Source organism: Hypanus sabinus, chromosome 6, assembly GCF_030144855.1.
Source record: "Hypanus sabinus isolate sHypSab1 chromosome 6, sHypSab1.hap1, whole genome shotgun sequence".
NCBI lineage: Eukaryota > Metazoa > Chordata > Chondrichthyes > Myliobatiformes > Dasyatidae > Hypanus > Hypanus sabinus.
In genome coordinates, this window is record NC_082711.1 from 95,727,477 (window position 1) to 95,748,708 (window position 21,232).

The 21,232-nt window shown below is 41.1% G+C and overlaps 1 protein-coding gene across 11 annotated transcripts in view; it reads right to left on the reverse strand.

Moving 5' to 3' along the window:
* Positions 1-21,232, reverse strand: part of dgkb (diacylglycerol kinase, beta) — a 797,915-nt gene that overhangs the window by 157,267 nt on the left and 619,416 nt on the right. For all 11 annotated transcript variants that reach the window (XR_009512720.1, XM_059972636.1, XM_059972640.1 and 8 more), the window contains one exon: positions 20,928-21,120. Coding sequence is in view for 10 of the 11 variants with exons in the window: in XM_059972636.1 (XP_059828619.1) it covers positions 20,928-21,120 (193 nt within the window). In the remaining variant the exon portion in view is untranslated. The remainder of the gene's footprint in view (positions 1-20,927; positions 21,121-21,232) is intronic.

Consider the following 21,232-nt stretch of genomic DNA (forward strand, 5'->3'; position numbering starts at 1 on the left):
CCGTTAGTGGGTTGAACTGCAGTGTAGAAGCATGACAAAACTGAATAGAGGACTGAAGGTATGATATTTTAATGCCCGCAGTATAAAGAATAAGATAGATGATCTTGTAGCACAGCTACATTGGCAGGTATGACAGTATGGGCAATACTGAGTCATAGATGAAAGAAGAATTTCATTGGAAGCTTAACATCCAAGGATGCACATTGTATCGAAAGGACAGTCAAGTAGGGAGAGGGGGAGTTATGGCTCTGTCGGTAAAAAAAAATTAAATCCTTAGAAAGAGATGACATAGTATCAAAAGATTCAGAGCCCTTGTGGTTAAAATTAAGAAACTGCAAGGTAAAAAGACTCTGATGGGAGATATTTACAGGCCTCCAAACAGTAGATTGGATGTGGCTACAAATTACAACAGGAGATAGAAGAAGCATGTCAACAGGGAAATGTTACAAAAGTCATGGGATATTTCAATATGCAGGTAGATTGGGAAAATTAGGTTGGTGTTGGATCTCAAGAGAGGTAACTTGTAGAATGCCTACGAGATTGCTTTTTAGAGCAGGTTGTAGCTAAAGCCACTAGGGGATCAGCTATTCTGGATTGGATTTGATAAGGGAGCTTAAGGTAAAAGAACCCTTAGGTTAAAGTGATCAGAATATGATAGGATTCACCCTGAAATTTGAGAGGGAGAAGCTAAAGTCAGATCTATCAGTATCACAGAGAAATAAAGGGAATTCCAGAGGTATGAGTGAGGGAGCTGGCCAAAGATGATTGGAAGGGGATGCTCGCTTGGCAAAATAGCAGTAGCTGCAGTTTCTGCCGGCAGCTGGGGAGGCACAGGATAGGTACACTCTAAAGGAGAAGTATTCTAAAGGTAGGAAGGCTCAACTGTGACTGCAAAAGAAGTCAAATCAAACATAAAAGAGAGGGCATATAACAGTGCAAAATTAGTGGGAAGGTAGAGGACTGGGAAACCTTTAAAGACCAACAGAAGACAACTAAATAAAGCCGTAAGGGTGGGAAAAAATGAAATATGAAGTTAAGCTAGTCAAAAATATCAAAGGTGATACGGAAAGTTTTTTCACATATACAAAGAGTGAAGGGGAGCTGAGAGTAGATATTAGACTATTGAAAAATAACACTTAAGAGGTAGTAATGGGAGACAAGGAAATGCCAGACAAACTGAATAAGTGTTTTGCATCATTCTCACCGGAAGTTTGGAAGACTCAGGGGCCAGAAGTGATTGCAGTTTCTACCACTAGGGTGAAGGTGCTTGGGAAACTCTAAGGTCTGAAGGTAGATAAGTCAGCTGGACAAGATGGACTACACCCCAGGATTTTGAAAGAGGTGGTTGAAGAGATTATGGAGGCATTGATAATGATCTTTCAAAAATCAATAGATTCAGGCAGGGTTCTGGAGGACTGGAAAATTGCAAATATCACTCCATACTTCAAGAAGGGAGGGAGGCAGAGAAGCAACAGTATAGCCTGATCTCTGGTAGGAATGATGTTGGAGTCAATTGTTACGGATGTGGTTTCAGGGTACTTGGAGCCATAGTCTGTGTGGCTTCTTTAAGAGGAAATCTTGTCTGACAAATCTGTTGTAATTATTTGAGGAAGTAACAAGCAGAACAGATAAAGGAGAATTGGTGAGTGTTGTGTACTTGGATTTTCAGAAGGCCTTTCACAAGGTGCTGCACATGAGGCTGCTTAACAAGATAATAGCCCATGGTATTGAAGGGAAGATTTAAGCACGGCTAGAGGATTGGCTGATTAGCAGGAAGTTAAGAGTGGGAGTAAAGGGAGCCTTTCTGGTTGGCTGCTAGTGACTGGTGGTGTTCTGCAGGGGTCAGCGTTAGAACTGTTTTATTTTGTATGCCAATGATTTGGATAACAGAATTGATGGCTTTCAGGCCAAGTTTGCAGATGACACAAAATAGGTAGAGGGGTCAGGTAGAGTTCAGGAAGCAGAGAGTCTATAGAAAGAGTTAGACAGATAAAGAGAATAGGCAAAGAAATGGTGGATGGAATACAGCATCGGGAAATGTGTGGTCATGCACTTTGGTAGAAGGAATAAAAGTATATACTATTTCCTAAATGAGGAGAAAATTCAAAAATCCAAAGAGCAAAGGGACTTGGGAGTCCCCATTCAGGATTCCTTAAAGGTTAATTTGTAGGTTGAGTCAGTGGTGAGGAAGGTAAATGCAATGTTGACATCACTTTCCAGAGGACTGGGCTATAAAAGCAAGGATGTAAAGCTGAAGCTTTAGAAGGTTCTGGTGAGGCCCTACTTGGAGTATCGTGAGCAGTTTTGGGCCTCTTATCTAAGAAAAGATGTGCTGACATTGGAGAGGGTACAGAGGAGTCTCACAGAGTGATGCAGGGAATGAATGACAATTGTATGAGGAGTGATTGATGACTCTGCGCCTGTATACTTGCTAGAATTTAGGAGAATCAGATGGGGGGATCTCATTGAAACCTATCCAATGTTGAAAGGCCTAGATAGAGTGGATGTGGAGAGGATGCCTTATAGTGGGGGAGTCTGAGGTCACAGCCTCAGAATAGATGGATGTCCATTTAGAATTGAGATGTGAAGGAATTTGTTTAGCAGGTGGGTGGTGAATCTGTGGAATTTGTTGCCACAGACAGCTGTGGTGGTCAGTTCATTGGGTGTATTTAAGGCAGAGGCTGATAGGTTGTTGATTAGTCGGGGCATGAAAGGTTATAGGGAAAAGGCAGGGGAAAGGGGTTGAGAGGAATAATAAATTACCCATGATGAAATGGTGGAACAGATTCGATGGGTAGAATGGCCTAATTCTGCTGTTATGTCTTATAACCTTATAGTTTTCTGAGTACATTTTATTAAACAATCTTAATGGCTGGCGTTCCACAACCTGCTATGCCAATATAACATAACTGGCTATCTTTAACTCCATATTGAATTATTAGTGATTCGGTTTTAAAGATGATTACGTTTTAGAATTCTTGTTGAGTACTATCTAGATGCTAACTATTAATTTCACTCTCATAAGGAAATGAAGAAATGTAGTAAAAGATTGCAAAACATAACTTGTTCATGATGATTCATCAGTTTATTCCAGTTACACTACACTATGTGAAATTGCCAGCACGAGAGGATTACAACAACATCTGTGATTTTGTTAATCACAGTTCAGATAATATTCCAACAACCTGCAGGTTTTATTGAATAAAGTCTAAATGAGTACTTATTGGCTTACAAAGCCATAATTACTGCTTAGCAGGATCCCAAATCTTAAGAAAAAAAAACTAATTTAAAGTACGTGAATACGAATTACCTAAGTTAGAATTTAGGGAATTCAGCAGAGAACTGCATTGATCAATTTTAATATTAAAGTATTATATTCTATTGTTAATATTTATTTAATATATTTCTGATTTTACCTTAATTTAATGATGGTTATAATATTTATTTCAGGCTCTGTAATATTAGCTAAAAGAGTGATTTCTATCTTTTGAGTTGCTGATCTTGAAAATTACATAAATTGACTTGTCAAATAGCTGATGAAATAGTGGTACCCCACTAGTCAAACCCTTCAAACTAAAAAAAGTTTGATTTATTTCAACTCCTTGCTTTCTGTCTGTTAAGTGGTTCTCAGTCCATGTCAAAACATTACTCTCAATTGCATGTGCACTAATCTTGTTAAGCGACTTCCTGCACAAGGACCTAACAATACCTTTCAGAAAGCTCTCTGAAGGTTGAAAACCATCAACCGTGCTACAGATTCATACAGGGAATAAAAGCACCAAGCAGCATCTACTTATACAAATCCTTTGTTCCTTTCTTCTCTTCACATTCCCATCAAGAGTCCTAAATTTGACCACTCATCTACACACTAGAAACATTTTACATTTAACAACTGAACAATGGCTCCTGGAACTGTGAGCTAGCAGTTCTACACACTGCATTATTGCAACACCCCCTTTCTATTCTATTAATCACATCCTCAAAAAACTCCAGAAGTTTAGTCAGAAGATTTCCCTTTCATGGATTCATGGTGACTGCCCAGTTCCACTACTTTTCTCATGACGTTATGTAATTATTTCTTTCATTACAGCAAGTTAAAGCAGAATCATGGCATAAATATTATATCACAGCTCCAGCAACACAATCATAAACTTGGTTTCTATTTGCGTGGAGTCGCCACATTTTCTCGATGACCAAACAAGTTTCTCCCAGATGCCTTGGCTTCCTCTACATCCCACGGACATGCTCGTTGGTAACACGATTGGTTATGATTTACTTAGAGTAGTTTGGTGGCAGAAAACCAGGGCAGGGGAGAGTTAATGGAATTCAGAGATTATATATTACTTAATAAACAGCATGTTAATTAATATGTTATGGTGGTGTCTTAAGGTTATGATAGCTGGGAATAGGGGGTAATAGCATATTAGGGATAAGACCTATTAAATGCCCCCAAAAGCATGCATCTCAAATAGCTTCTGATAACCAAGTCCAGCTTCTGGCTTTTACGTGTGGCTTAGCTACTAAGCAGCGACTACCGATAAGAGAAGGGGCAAAGGCGGTTGCTGGCACCTTAAAACCAGTTGCTTTGAGCAGATGGCGCTCGACAGTCATAGTGGGCAGCTCATTTAGGAGAATGAAAACTCTGATCTCAAGCCTCTGCTGCCTGGTGGCTACACCCACACATGGCGAAAGTTTTGGGAGTAAACCCCGTGATGAGAGACCTGGGTGAGGATGGTTAAGACCCAATTACTGGAGTATCCAAGGCTTGAATCAAGACTGAAATGAAGACTGGGTTCTTAACTAGACACTAGATGAAAATCCAACTTATAGCTGATGATTGAGCACCAAATCTCAGTTCAGATGCTCTTTAAATATTAAAATACTGGCACAAAAACATGGCTACCAATTAGTGAGCCGGGCCTGAAGCTTTAAGGGGGCCATGCCAGCTGTCAATATTCCAGAGCGTCGAAGCATCTAAACCCTGGAGGCTGGCACAGATGGGTGCACATTATAACAGGACCCGCTCCCCAGTGGCTGACTCCTGATGGCCTTAGCTGCTCAGAGAGACAATGACAGTAGTCCTCGGTGAGAGCTGCATCCAAGATTTCCCTCTCAGGAACGCAGCACCGTTCCTGAGGTCCAAATCATTCCCAGTCCACAAGGAACTCCTGAACACCACATTCAGTTTGTGAATTCATTTCATGGTGAAGAACTGTTCCTCATCGACAAAACTAGGTGACAGCAGGGGTGATGCTGTGGGTCTAAGGAGCTGGTGCATACATATTTTAATTTAGAAAGGTGTAAAGTGATCTTCAGGCTCTTGAGGAGCTACAAGGGGTAAACCACCGGGTTTACTTCCTAGGGAACTTTGAAGGGTCCAAGGAACTTGGATACCAATTTCCTAGACTCCACCCGGAGAGAAAAAACCTGAGTAGACAGCCAGATCTGTTGCGCAAGCTGCAAACCTGGTCACTGTCTTTTACTGTAGTTCGTCTTGATTTCAGCCTTCTGGGTAGAGGCCAAAAAAATCTCCCTTGCCCTAGTCTATTTCTCCTTGCAGCATCGGATGAGATCCTCAGCTGCAGGGACCGTGACCTCAGCCTCCTGCTCATGGAGGAGTGTCAGAGAATACCACTCATCTGATTTTACTGATGCCAGGCACCTTAGGGTTCATTCCATATCCTGATTCACCCACTTCATCTGGCCTTTGGACTGCAGATGAAATGCAGAGGAAAGACTCACAGTTGCCCCAATCAGTGACAGAATGTACTCCGAAAATGCGATGTGAATTGAGGACTGCAATCTTACACAAAGTCGACTGGAAATCCATGGATCCTGAAGACCTGGTGCAGGATAATTTATCTGTGTCCACTACAGAAGGTAGTTTATCCAAAGCTATTAATTTGCAGGACTTCAAAATATGTTCTACTATTACCCTGATGACAACACTGCATCCATTCCAATGCCTGAGCTGTCAACCTCCACAATGAAGCAAAGGTTCTGGTTAGCTGCGACCACATGGGAGCTGTCATTAACCGCTGTTTAAGCCCTGCAAAGGTAACCTCTGCTTTGGTAATCCAAAAGAAAGGGCCTGTGGACCTCTTGGTTAGTGCTGTCAGCAGGGCCGCTATTGAGATGAAGTTCCCAGTGAAAGTTTGCAAGTCCCAGGAATTGTTGGACTTGTTTCACATTTGATGGTTGTGGCCAATCTCTGAAACTTCAGATCACCATTAGAGATAATAAAACCCAAAAAATAAAATGGTGGTTATGTGAAATTTTGAATCCTCTGGATTGACATAAAATCCATGATCAAGAAGCCTCTTTAAGACATATCTGACATGGGTGGTGGGCTCCTCCTTGGATTTAAAAAAAAAATTAGGATGTCCAGTAGGCAAAGGCGTACTTCTGGAGAGCACGTTGTTAATAAAGGCCTGGAAAATGGCTGGTACATTCACTAGGCCAAAGGGTATGAGCAGGTCCTCTCTGTGCCCTGTCGAAAGCAGAGTTCCACTCATCACTCTCCATTGGGTGAACCAGATTGCATGCAATACTCAAGTCTAGCTTTGAGAACTCTTGCACCTTGGACAATCTCGATGGCAGAGTTCATGAGTGGAAGGGGGTATCGATTCATGGCTATTCAGCCTTATATAATCAATGCATGACTGTGGACAACCATCCCTTTGCTTACGAAGAAGAGGCCTGAGCCGGCTGGTGAGGTGAAGGACCGAATGAATTCAATGGCAAGAGCCTCCATAGCGTTTTTCTCTGGACCTGAGAGCATGTACAACCGACCCTGTGGGGGACAGGTACACAACCATAGGGTTGGAGCAGTGGAGAAGTTGAGGCCTTTCCCATGCTGAAGAAGTCCTCCAAATCCTTGTGGACAGACGGGATTTCAACCAGCTTGGGTGTTGCAATTACCATCAAACCTTTCTCTGAGGATGACTCCTGAGGGTCCTTAGGTAGTGAGGGTGATTCGGCAGACCTCAGATTCTTCTCCATAGTTTCACTAGTTGAAACAGAAGCCAAATCAGAGTCCAAATCTTCATCCTTATCCTCAGACATTGGCAGCGAGGCACTACAAATATTCCTTGGACTGGGCTATGTGGGTATACATTTTGGAGCTTTTCCCTTAGACAGGACCTGATGATTGGATCCCTTAGGCTTGGCTTGAACCAGTTCGTCTGCCCTTGGAGACAGGACTGGGTCTTTCCGAAGGCCCCGGGCTACTCCAAACAAAAATTTGCTTTCTCATAGTTTGCTGGTCTCAGGAGAGTGTGGGAGTGTTGGAGCACCAAGCCAAAAACATTCCTTTGCAACTACTGGATGAGGCAATGATCCTCCCTACCTTCCGGGTAATGGAAGGGTTATGCTGAGACAGCCAAGGGTGCCTGAGTATCAGGGTATGTGAGGATAATTGATACAGAAACAAATGTTCCCTGTCCTCATCCGCAAACTCAAGTTGAGCCAATTATTGACCTCCGGAGGGGGAAACCAGAGCTCCATAAGCCAGTTGTCATTGGGGGGATCAGACATGAAGAGGGTCAGCAACTTTAAATTCCTTTGTGCTCTCATTTCAGAGGATTTGTCCTGGGACCAGCACATAAGTTCCATTACGAAGAAAGCACAACAGCACCTCTAATTTCTTAGAAGTTTGCAAACTTCCATAGATCTGTGGTGGAGACTATATTGACTGGCCGCAGCATGGCCTCATATGGGAATGCAGATGCCCTTGGACGGGAGAGCTTACTTAAAGAAATTATATGGTCCAGTAAAGCCCTCCCCACCATTGAGCACATTTTTATGGACCTTTGTCACAGGAAAGCAGAATCCATTATCATTGACTGCCATCATTCAAGCTATGCTCTCTTCTTGCTGCTGCCCTTAGAGAGAAGGTACAGGAGCCTCAGGACTGAAACCATCAGGTTCAGGAACAGTTGTTGAACCTTAACCATCAAGCTCTGAACCAGAGGGAATAACTTCACTCAACACACCACTGAACTGTTCCCACAACTATGAACTTATTTTCAAGGACTCTTCATCTTTTGTTCTTGATACTAATTGCTTATTTATTATTGTATCTCATTTTTTATTCTCCGTTGAAGCTGGTAAAATCTGAGGTACGGGCATTGGCAAGCATATTCATTTCTCAAATGCTAGGAGCTTCCAGATTATCCAAGTGATGTTTAATATTTTCGCTTTCTGGAGATCCACATAAATGTTGTGTAGGCCTAATTGTTTAATGCTATAGTGCAGTTTATGTGTAGTTATTTATGCTTTGGGATGATACCAAAGGTAGATATTACTATTGAGACAATTACTATTGTTCATGTTCCAGAGTCTTCAATTCCCTCTATTAATTCTGCATATCTCTGGTGTTTTTCACTTATTGAATTCTGTATGCTGGGTGTGTTTGGCTATATCTATTAAGTAAGTTGTTCTTGCTTGCTTATCCTGTAATGTTATATCTGGATGGTTGTTATGGATTGCCCCATCTGTAATAATGTATCGTAATATAATTTGTAGGACTCTGACTCTAAAAGTGGATCAGGCTTATATTTATAGTAAAGCATGGTGTCTTAAAGCCGGGTTTTGGAGAATGCTGTTTGCCGCATAATTGGGTCTGCCTCAGTAATCAGATTGAGATAAATTGCTGCAGGATCCTGCAATATGCTGGATTGTTTCTGGTTTCTCTTGGCATTTTCTGCATTTATTGCCTTGAATTTGATTATTCTTTATTGTACATTTTTGATAACTTTTTGTGTTAGCCACCTGGTCCTGTATTTCCTCTGTTTCTGGGAAGAGGTCTCCAGCTCTGAGCCAGGCATTTGGCACTTCCTTGTCAACATAGATCTTGGGGATTTCTTCAAAGGAGGGCCATGCTTCTCCATTGGTTAAATTTTACTTCGGTAATGATAATTTCTTCATTTATATGGGTTGTGCTTATTTGTTATTATTGTTTCTTTTCTTTTTGTATTTATACAGTTTTTTATCTTTTGCATAATGGATTGGGGAAGTCATTCTTTGATTCTATTCGTTTTCTTGTATTTACTGTGAATACCCACAAGAAAATGTAATGTTAGTCATGGGAGATTTTAACATTCAGGTACACTGGGAAAATCAGGTTGGTAATGGATCACAAGAGGATGAATTTGTTAAATGCCTATGAGATGACTTTTTAGAGCAGTTTGTCATTGAACCTACTAAGGGATCAGCCATACTGGATCGTGTAATGAACTGGGGATGATTTGAGAGTTTAAGGTAAAGGAAACCTTTTTGGAGACAGTGATCACAATATGATTAAGTTCAACTTGAAATTTGATAGAAAGAAAGTAAGGTCTGACATATAAGTACTTCAGTGGAGTAAAGGAAATTACAGTGGTATGAGAGAGAAGTTGGCCAAAGTAAATTGGTAGAGGATACTGGCAGGGATGACAGCAGAGTAGCAATGGTGTGAGTTTCTAAGGGAAATGAGGAAGGTGCAGGATAAGTTTATTCCAAAAACAAAGAAATACTCAAATGGCAAAATAGTACAACTGTGGCTGACAAGGGAAGGCAAAGTGAATGTAAAAGCAAAAGAGAGGGTATACAACAAAGCAAAAATCAGTAGAAAGATAGAGCCTTGGGAAGCTTTAAAAGACCTGCAGAAAGGAATTAAAAGAATCATTAGAAGGGAAAAGATGAAATATGAAAGAAAGCCAGCAAACAATATCAAGGCAGATCGAAAAAGCTTTTAAATTATATAAAAATAAAAGCGAGATGAGAGTAGATACAAGACCACTAGAAAATGAGGCTGGAGAAATAATAATCGGGGACAAGGAGATGGCAGATGAACTAAAAGAGTATTTTGCATCAGCCTTTACTGTGGAAGGCACTAGTAGAATGCCATGTGTTGAAGGGTGTGAGGGAAGAGAAGTGAATGCAGTTACTATTACAAGGGAGAAGGAGCACAAAAAGCTGAAAGACATAAAGGTGCGTAAGTCACCCTGACCAGATGAACTGCACTCTAGAGTAGACGTTGTGAAGGCATTAGTAATTATCTTTCAAGAATCACTGGACTCTGACGTGGTTCTGGAGGACTGGGAAATTGCAAATGTCACTTCATTCTTTAAGAAGGGAGGGAGGTAGCAGTCTATAAGGAAATTATAGACTGGTTTCCCTGACCGCAGTGGATGGAAAGATGTTGAAGTCAATTGCTAAGGATGAGGCTATGGATATTTGTTGACACAGGACAAAGATAGGACAAAGTCAGCATGGTTTCCTTAAGGGAAAATCTTGCCTGACGAACCTGTTGGAATTGTTTGAGGAAATTATAAGTTAGATAGATAAAGGGGTTGCAGTGGATGTTGCATATTTGGATTTTCAAAAGGGCTTTGACAAGGTGTCACACATGAGGCTACTTAACAAGTTAGAGCCCATGGTATTACAGAAAGGTTTCTGACATAGAGCATTAGCTGATTGGTAGAAGGCAGCAAGTGGGAATAACAGGATCCTTTTCTGGTTGGCTGCTAGTTAGTAGTAGTATTCCGCAGGGGTCGGTGTTGGGACCACTTATTTTAATGCTATATGTCAATGATTTAGATAATGGAACTGATGGTTTTGTTGCCAGGTTTAAAATTGATACGAAGATTGGTGGAGGGGCAGGTAGTGTTGAGGAAACAGGTATGCTGGAGAAGGACTTAGACAGGTTAGGAGAATAGGCAGGAAAGTGGCAATTGAAATAGAATGTTGGAAAATGCATGTCATTGCACTTTGGTAGAAGAAATATATGTACAGACTATTTTCTAAACAGGGAGAAAATCCAGAAATCTGAGATGTAAAGAGATTTGGGGGTCCTTGTGCAGAACACCATAAAGGTTAACTTGCAGGTAGAGTCAATGGTGAGGAAGGCACATGCAATGTTAGCATTCATTTCAAGAGGTCTAGAATATAAGAGCAGGGATCTGATGTTGAGGCTCTATAAGACACTGGTGATGCCTCACCTCGAGTACCGTGAACAGTCTTGGGCTCCTTATCAAAGAAAACATGTGCTTCACTGGAGAGAATTCAGAGGAGGTTCACAAGGATGATTCCAGGAATGAAAGGGTCATCATATGAGGAATGTTTGATGGCTCTGGGTCTGTACTCACTGGAATTAAGAAGGATGAGGGGGGATCTCATTGAAACCTTTCGAATGTTGAAAGGCCTAGACAGAGTAGACATGGAAGGGATGTTTCCTATGGTAGGGAGTCAAGGACAAGAAAGCATAGAGAACAGAGTGGTGACCATTTAAAACAGAGATGCAGAGAAATTTCTTTAGCCAGAGGGTGGTGAATTTGTGGAATTTGTTACCATAGGCAGCTGTGGAGGCCAGATTGTTGGGTGTACTTAAGGCAGAGATTGGTAGGTTATTGATTGGCCATGGCATCTAAGGTTATGGGCAGAAGGCTGGGGAGTGGGGCTGAGGAGGGGAAAAAAGGATCAGCCATGATTGAATGGTAGAGCAGACTCGATGGGCCAAATGGCCTAATTCTGCTCCTATGTCTTATGGTCTAAAATGAATCTCAGGGTTTTGTATTTTGTCTTATAATTTACTTTGAACTTTGCTATGAGATTTGAAAAATATGAGGAAGAGTGAATGGGCAGATCAAGTTTCCTGAACATATAATAACATGGAAAACTAGGCTGTACAAAGAACATTGAGTCTTTACCAGGTCAGGTGAATAGACAGTGTGGGAAAGTGGTGCATAATGTGTGAAAATGCGAGGATGTTCCTTTTAGCAGGAAGAATAGCAATTTCAATGTGAGAAGCACGAAGGAAAGTTGTAGTTTGGAAATCTTGACATACAAAGACAAAAAATAATCATGAAGGCATAGCAAGCAGATAAGTGGACAAGCTCTGTGTTGGCATTTATTGGAAGGAAATCGAGCACAAGAAAGGGAATTCTTGAAAAACTTGCATAACTTTGGTGAGTCGACACTCAGATTAATTTGAGTAGATGTGAAAACCAACTCCCTATCCCCTGCTCCAAGGAAAGGAGTATACTTGTCTGGAGCATGGAAGTACAGGATTAATTCTTCTGAATAGGGTGATTGTCCATATGGAGTGATCATAAGACTATTCTCATTTGAGTTCAGAAAAATACATGAGTTTATTGGACAAACATGATTGAGAGAAATCGACGCAGCAAATACCGAGAGATTCTGACTTAACACAGATATTTCATCACACATCACAAAACAATCCCTTTACTTACTGATCATCAAGCTCCCCCATGGAGAATCCTATACTAATTCCATTTTATTCTTCCCACCTTCCCATCTACTCCCCAGGTTCAACCAGCGATCAGTTAACATAGAATTTGGGATGTGATCACAGGAAAAAAGCTCACACAAGTAACACCAGAGATAGTGATTGAACTGGATCTTGAGAGCTCTGAGGTAACAGTTCTACAAACATTGCTATTCTGCTGGCCAAGCTGTGTAACTGTACCACCTGCTATCAGCAAATTTTCATCCAGCGATAAAAGTTAAAATCATCCCAATTAAGCTTCAAAATTATGACAATTTGCTCCAGTATGAGGTCCCACTGGATCAGATGCAATATTTATTATGACTAATTTGTGGCATCCCCTATTTTCTGTCGATTGATTTTATCAATGAGCAAGTTGCTCAATACATGAATTTTGTGCATAAACCATTGAACCAATTCCTTGTCCTACATCCAGTTTAGCAAAACTTTTCAGCAGAATCAGATTTCAACAGTTTACACCTAAAACTGCAAAACAAGTTTTTCTCATATGAATGAACAATACTTTTAAGTAAAGTTGCTGGGAAGAACATTTCTGCTAACATAAATATGTATTTTGAATTTTGCTGACTTGTGCATCTGAGTTGGTCCTCACTGAAGTCCATTAAAAAAAATCTATTCTAATTCTCACTTGTATTTTTAGTTTTTTTAAAAATCACTTCCCAAGTAATGATTATGGCAACAATAATGGTAATAGCTCAAGGCCATTATATATTACTTTTTATTTTTTACACAAGTAATCATTAGTCAACTTGTCAAGACTGTTTTCCTTTTAAAAAATAGAGAACAGAATCTTTCAGGGGTCCATGGAAGAAATATTTGCTGTCATGAGGAAATTCAATGCATTGGCAGATATGTGAAAACTAGCACCCACACTAGTTGTCAAACGAAATCAGCAAAGCCAGGTCTTTGCTGTATTTCTACAACTCCATCATTTTTACATCACACAATATGTCAATGGGGGTCCCCTGCCAAACACATTTGATCAAATGGCAGCAGCACTAACTCGTGACTGTGTGTTATAGCAGAGGTATGAGGAATTCTTCAGCTCATTCCAAATTCATTTGTGGAACTTGTGTAGAGGTGCAGAGGGACTTAGGAGTCCTTGTGCCAGACTCCCATAAAGTTAATTTACAGGTTGAGTCTGTGGTAAAGTTGGCATTTATTGCAAGGAGAATAGAATATAAAAGCAAGGAGATGATGCTGAGCCTTTATAAGACACTAGTCAGGCCACACTTGGAGTATTGTCAACAGTTTTGGGCCCTATATCTCAGAAAGGATGTGCTGTCATTGGAGAGAGTCCAGAGGAGGTTCACAAGGATGATTCTGGGAATGAAAGGGTTAACATATGAGGAGCTTCTGGCAGCTTTGGGCCTGGAATAGCTGCAATTTAGAAGAATGTGTGGGGATCTCATTAAGACCTACCGAATATTGAAAGGACTTGGTCGGGTGGATTTAGAGGATATTTCCTATGGTGAGGGTATCCAGAACTAGAGGGTACAGCCTCAAAATTGAGGGGTGACCTTTTGGAACAGAGGTAAGGAGGGATTTTTTAGCCAGAGAGTAGAGAATCTGAGGAATGCTCTGCCACAGACTCCAGTGGAGGCCAAGTCCATGTGAATATTTAAGTTGATATTTTCCTGATCGGTCAAGACATCAAAGGATATGGCGAGAAGGCAGGTGCATGGGGTTGAGTGAGATCCGGGATCAGCCATGATGGACTAATTCTGCTCCTATGTCTTATGATCTTCAGTCCTGTCTACTGAATTACCAGAGCATATTCTGCAACTTCGGTTACATACATGATCAAAAAAATCAAGAAAATTATTTTTTCTTGTTTCTTTCTGGTAAGGTTATTTAGCTTAGGAAATGCGTACTCACTGATCCATGAGTCAGTGAAGAGGGCCCTTTCCACGTAATCTTAGTAGCCGAATATAACTACAACCCCGCCTCACCAACCTCCTTGGGCAACAGCACCCTGTAAATAAAAGTGCACTCCAGTGTGAGACACTCACACATACTTCTGTTTGGGATGGTGCATTTACTAATCACAAGAAGGTACTTTGAGGGTGTCTGAAATCTTCTGGAAAAGTTGTGTATTCTTCTTTTCATGCCCCTTATGCTGATTCCTCCCTTGATGCAGAGGGAATGGCCAAATTGTGTGAGGTTGGGATTGCCTTTTGCTCCGTAACTCTGCACTGCTTTTAGTCAGCTTCTTGGTACTCATACAAAGAAAGCAAGCTGGTGGCATTTAAATGATGCAATTTAAACTTATTTGTTTAGTGATATATCATGGAACAGAGTCTTCCACCCCTATGAATTGCAACACTCAGCTTCCCACCTATTTAACCGCAGACTAATCACGGGACAATTTACAATGGCCAATTAAACTACCAAGCAGTACGTCTTTGGACGTTGGGAGGAAACTGGACACCTGGAGGAAACCCACACGCACCCAAGACTTAAAATAACCAGGGCTTGCCTTTTTTTCAGCAGTGAGTATTGAACTGATCAAACGCAGTCATGAAAACTAATCTCCCTACAGACAGCATTAGCATCTCTGTCTCAATGCTTATAGTAAAGCATTCATAGAAACATAGAAGCATAGAAAATAGGTGCAGGAGTAGGCCATTCAGCCCTTCGAGCCTGCACCACCATTCAGTATGATCATGGCTGCTTATCCAACTTAGAACCCTGTACCAGCTTTCTCTCCATACCCCCTGATCCCTTTAGCCACAAGGGCCATATCTAACTTCCTTTTAAATATAGCCAATGAACTGGCCTCAACTGTTTCCTGTGGCAGAGAATCCAACAGATTCACCACTCTCTGCGTGAAGAAGTTTTTCCTCATCTCGGTCCTAAAAGGCTTCCCCTTTATCATTAAACTGTGATCCCTCATTCTGGACTTCCCCAACATCGGAAACAATCTTCCTGCATCTAGTCTGCCCAATCCCTTTAGAATTTTATATGTTTCAATAAGAACCCCCGTCAATCTTCTAAATTCCAGTGAGTATAAGGCCTAGTCGATCCAGTCTTTCTTCATATGAAAGTCCTACCATCCCAGGAATCAATCTGGTGAACCTTCTCTGTACTCCCTCTATGGCAAGAATGTCTTTCCTCAGATTAGGGGACCAAAACTGCACACAATACTCTAGGTGCGGTCTCACCAAGGCCTTGTACAAATGCAGTAGAACCTCCCTGCTCCTGTACTCAAATCCTTTTGCTATGAATGCCAACATACCATTTGCCTTTTTAACTGCATGCTGTACCTGCATGCCCACCTTCAATGACTGGTGTACAATGACACCCAGGTCTCGTTGCATCTCCCCTTTTCCTAATCAGCCACCATTCAGATAATAATCTGTTTTCCTGTTCTTGCAAACAAAGTGGATAACCTCACATTTATCCACATTAAACTGCATCTGCCATGAATTTGCCCACTCACCTAACCTATCCAAGTCCCCTTGCATCCTCTTAGCATCCTCCTCACAGCTAACGCCGCCGCCCAGCTTCGTGTCATCCATATTTATCATCCATTCAGTTGTCCACCTTCATTCTTCTTGCTATAATCCCGAGTCAGCAATCACCTTTCAGATATTCAGTAAGCTTTGACAGTAAAGTTTCTCATGAATTTGAAATGCTGAATAAGTTGCCTCTCTGACAAAAAATTCTAACACTGTTTCACATAGCTGTATCCATGGGTATTCATGTATGGTAGCTTAAATTTCACTTGTTAACAGGTAGTGGGAATAATCTCCCACTACCTATTAAATGCTCTCAATGGCATACATCTGAAATAGCCTCTGACAACCAAGTCCAACTCCTGGCCTTCATGTGTGGCTCAGCTACTAAGCCCAGAGGAACCGTTTCTACTGATAGCAGAAGTGGCAAAGGCAGGTTACTGGCTCTTTAAAACCAGTTGCTCTGGACAGATGGGGCTTATCAGCTCATTTAGGAGAAGGAAAACTCTGTTCGCAAACCTCCGCTGCCTTGTGGCTATACCGATTCATGGGGAAGGCTTCAGGAGTAAACACGAAGGAAAAATCCAGAGCTTAAGCCCCTAAGGCAGTCCAATGTTGAGTTCAATGCTGACAGGCAACTCCTGCGATGCCATTGGTGCAAAACTGTATCAGACTCTGCCGGTCCTTCGGATTCATCAGCTGTGTAGAGAGCGTAAGCCCGCTACATGGGGAACAGCTGTACATATTGTACTGCTCTGGGTTGGGTATCACATAGACAGTTAGGATGCAATATCCATGGTCAATCCTGACCAACAGAGGGCCTCATTTATGGTTGAGTGACAATGAAACTAGAACTGGAATTTGAAATGCTTTTTATAGGTCCATATGAAAGTATACCAGTAATAGTCATGATCTTGAAGACAGGAATAGATGCATGGCGCTATGCAGAAACATTAACATTGTATCTTCTGTAGATCACGCTACAGAATCTGATCCATACCAGCAGTTCTGACATTCACAGGTGCAGATTAGCCTGTATTGACATTGCTATTTATACGGTTCGTTTACTCTCCTCCCTCCATGCTGTCATCTATCAGCGCAACAAAACTTTCTAGCTCCACTATATCATTTCCACTGTCTGGTATTTAGCACCAGTTACAGCTCTTTACTGTCAGCAGATTTCAGATTTAAATCTTCTTAAAGAAGAGAATTGGAGTTTCCTTGAAAATTCGATTTTGTGAAAACAAGAACTTCTGAGAATATTTACGAGTCCTTTTCAAAAGCTGAAGGCATAATGTTGGGTGATTTAGTCCAGTGTGAGTGATTAAGAAGTCAAGAATACACCAGACAAACTAAAACTTGTTTTCACCCGTGATTTCATTTTCTCTTGTTACCCAAAGATTGCATGAAATGCTCACTGTTTTTATGTTTTCTATTTTGAACATGTTCTCAGACAACTGAAACTTTGCCAATTTCTGATGCATAACATTTGGAAATATCTGAAAAATCATCTTGTATGCAAACTACAAAATACGATTTTGCTTAAATATGCAATTTAAAAACATTAGCTACAACTTGCACTTTTGCCTCTCAATTTTTGGCTTCATTGATTCCAATGGATCCAAATATGAATGCTACCTTATGAGTATTAACAGCTCTAAGGCAAACTTCTATTTAAATCCTCAGTTAACTGGAGAAATAAAAAGTATCATAGAAACATTGAAAACCTACAGCACAATACAGGCCCTTCGGCCCACAAAGTTGTGCCAAACTCATCACTGTATCGTCATTGCAAAATATTTAAAGCCAAGAAAATTTCAGAATTCCAGAAATCTCACTCAGCATTTAAAAGAGAAAATGTGGATCATTCGTATTATATTTTGTTTTGCAGGGGATCTCTGGGAAATCGACTCTTTCGAGATGCTGACAGACCTAGTTTATATTTCCTTTATTTTCACTGTTTGAGCGTACGGTGAATAATTTGAAACAACATTTCACTATCAACACTGTCACACCTTCTGTTGTAGCAAAAGCAGTTTTCTGCTCAGGGACATCCAGGTGGAGAGCACAGCATGACGTCCAGACAGCATAATGGTGACCTTGATACACACTCACCCACTGTGTAGATGAGATTACTCTTTAATGGTTATGATTTGCTATAAAAGGAGTTGTGAAAAGATTTGGGTTGCACTGATCTGGTCTCCACAATTGATAATTTTATCCCTTTTCCTAGTATCATCAACTAGGACCAATGATCGATGGCACGGATCAAACATCTGGTCGTGCTCTCTCAATTCAATTGCAGTGGTTTCCTAGCTACAAGAAGAACTCTTACAGCGAGCCAAATTGGTCATTTGCTTCTACAAACATTCAGGCACTGAACTTGATAAGCTTACTGAATCTACAATACCTCTACCAGTCTGCTTAGACTCTTTTACCAGATGAAGGGATGGAGAATCTTTTTTATTTGTTTATGCTAAACACAAATAAGAGAACTGACTACAGTTTGCATTCAGTGACTGATGTTCAATCTTATTAAATTACACAGAACCAAATACTGAGAGGTGAACAGAGCCAGGTATCAAGTTGCAGGTGCATGATACATTAGAGGCCAAAAACATGTTTCCTCCTGGAAATTTAATTCAAACATTGTGTCTTTCAGGTATGACAAAAGAATCTGCAACTGCCTAAGTGTTTAAAGGTTTGTCAGCTAAGAAAGCCTGCAAGCTACCATAATAATTTCAATTAGTCTCCCTGTTGGTCATTGCTATATTCAGATTCACATTCATGATTTATTACAAGTACACCAAAATATACAGTGAAATGTGTTGTTTGCATTAACACCCAGCACATTAGTCCCCCTTTGGTCCAGGTGCAAACCATCCCTTCTGTACAGGTCCCACCTTCCTTGGAAGAATGCCCAATGATCCAAAAATTTTATGCCGTCCCTCCCACACCCACTCCTTAGCCACATATTAAACTGTGTAATCTTCCTAGTTCACTAACATGTGACATGGGTAGCAATCCTGAGATCACAAATGTAGAAGTTCTGCCCTTTAACTTAGCACCTAACTCTCTGAACTCCTCATGCAGAAACCCGTCACTCATCTTAGCCACATCATTGGTATCTATGTGGACCACGACTTCTGGCTTAATAATGCTGAGGATTTGATCCGAGATATCCCAGACCCTAGCACCTGGAGGCAGCATACCATCCGGGAATTTCGTACTCGCCCACAGAACCTCCTGTCCATTCCCCTAACTAACAAATCCCCTACCACCCCAGTATACCTTTTCTGCCACGCCCTCCCCTTCCTCTCTGAGTCACAGAGGCAGAGTCAGTGCCAGAGACCCAACCTCTTTGACTTTCCTCTGTTAGGTCATGCGCCCCTCCAACAGTTTCCAAGTGATATACCTGTTGTTGAAGGAGATGGCCAGAGGGGTACTCTGCCCAGGCTCACTAACCTCCTTTCCCTTCCTGACTGTCACCCAGTTTCCTTTCTCCTGCACCTTAGGTGTAACTACCTCTCTATATTTCTTATCTATCACCCCTTCAGCCTCCTGAATGAGCTGGAGTATATCCAGTTCCAGCTCCAACTCCTTAACACAGTTGGTTAGAAACTGCAGCTGGATGCACTTCTTGTAGTTATAGTTGTCAGGGACACTGGAGGTCTCCCTACCTTTCCACAACCCGCAAGAGGAGCATGTCACTATCCTGCCTGTCATCCCTACTGAGCATATATAAAGAAGAGAAATAAAAACTTGAGCTTTTCTTCCTTTGCTTTCCCTGAGTGAAGTCTCTCTTTGCTGAAGCCTGAAGAGCTAAAACCTGAAGACCATCACTCTGTCTCTGTAATCTCAGACGACAGCCGCTGCGTTTATCCCTGTCTTCCTTTATTTTGCTTGTCTTTACTATTCAACCCCAAATGCCGGTTGGCCACCGGTCAAAGTTCTATTATGCTGGCGCATACCGCTCCTGCCTTTTATCCTCAGACAGTAGACGTGATTGAGGTCCCCTTCTCTCCAAATAACCCATATGTCTGGAATGGCTGCTGGTTAAAGCTCTTTTCTGTTAAGTTGTTAACACTTGGGACATTCCGATAAGTTGTTATCATTTGGGACATTATTTGAATATTAATATTGCCACAGATATAATTGTCCTATTATGAAAATAGGCCGGCTGGTGGCATAGTTGCCTCAGCAGTGAACTTCAGAGCGATAGGGTTAGCAACTCGACCTCATTAAAAAAAACACCTGGAGAGGGATGGGCTCTGCCAGGTTTCAGATGCCCAAGACACGCTGAACGATGAGCAATCACCAAAAAGATCGGTACAAAAGTTTGTCACGACGGCACTCTGACGACTCCACCAGGAGTTAGTTAAGGGTGCGCGCACACACACATTATGAAAATACAACATAAGAATGGGATATAGGTGATGTGTTACTCTCTTCCTGTGAACGATACATGACATTCAATAGAAACTTTGAAATCAGCATCTGGCATCTTCCAAGGTTCAAGGTGGTGTGGATGCACATATATGCAAACTTGGGCTTTGACTACATGTGATAGTTTCGATGAATAAAAACAAGATCATGCTTTCACAAATCTTTACGTAACAAACTGAAATATCAAGAGCAGCAGAGAGTACAGCATCAAAGCAACAGAAAGCTTAAACCTAATTTATAATCATGCATTTTACAACCATTAATAGAACTTAAATTACCTTCATAGAATAACAGGTTTGAAATCTAAGTGTGATCTGATGATCAGAGGATATAGACAACAGGTTTCATTTGGTGCTTCAAATATGGAGATTTTGATCCACAAAAAAAAAACCTAATATGTCAAAAACTCCAGAGAAGCACTTCAATTAAAAAAAATCTTACTGGATTGACATTAGACTTTTGATATTGACTTTATGGCTTTCCATGAATTTTGTGTACAGAATACCTTTGGTATATTGAAGAAACAAAGCAAAAGGTCTGAAAATACATCAGAATTCATCCCGCATAAATACCTTCTTAAAGGATTAAATAGCATTTTTTTTGTGAATACTATCACTGGAAAATATCTTAGCATGTTGCATGAATAAGAAAATCTAATCTGTGGATCCATTTATATTCAGTATCTTATGTTGTCACAATTAACTTGATAAATTTCCTAGACAACTTCCTACCTTGAACACAGTATTTCAGCTCCTTGGCATCGATCACAGTTCGCTTTTCTGGCACCTTTTTGCTGGTTCGGTGATAACTGCGGCGTTTTTTGCTCTCTCCCCACAGGTTCGATCCACCATGAATGCTCGGTATATTCAAAACAGCTATGCCTTCTAGGGGCATATTGCTCAGGTCTAGTAGAATTCCATCACACTACAGGGAGGAATCACAACAAGAATAAGACAACTACTTTAGTTTGTTACGAACCCTGTAACTGAGCCACTTACCAGCAAAGATAGAGAGGCCCGTTGAAGTCTGATGGTAC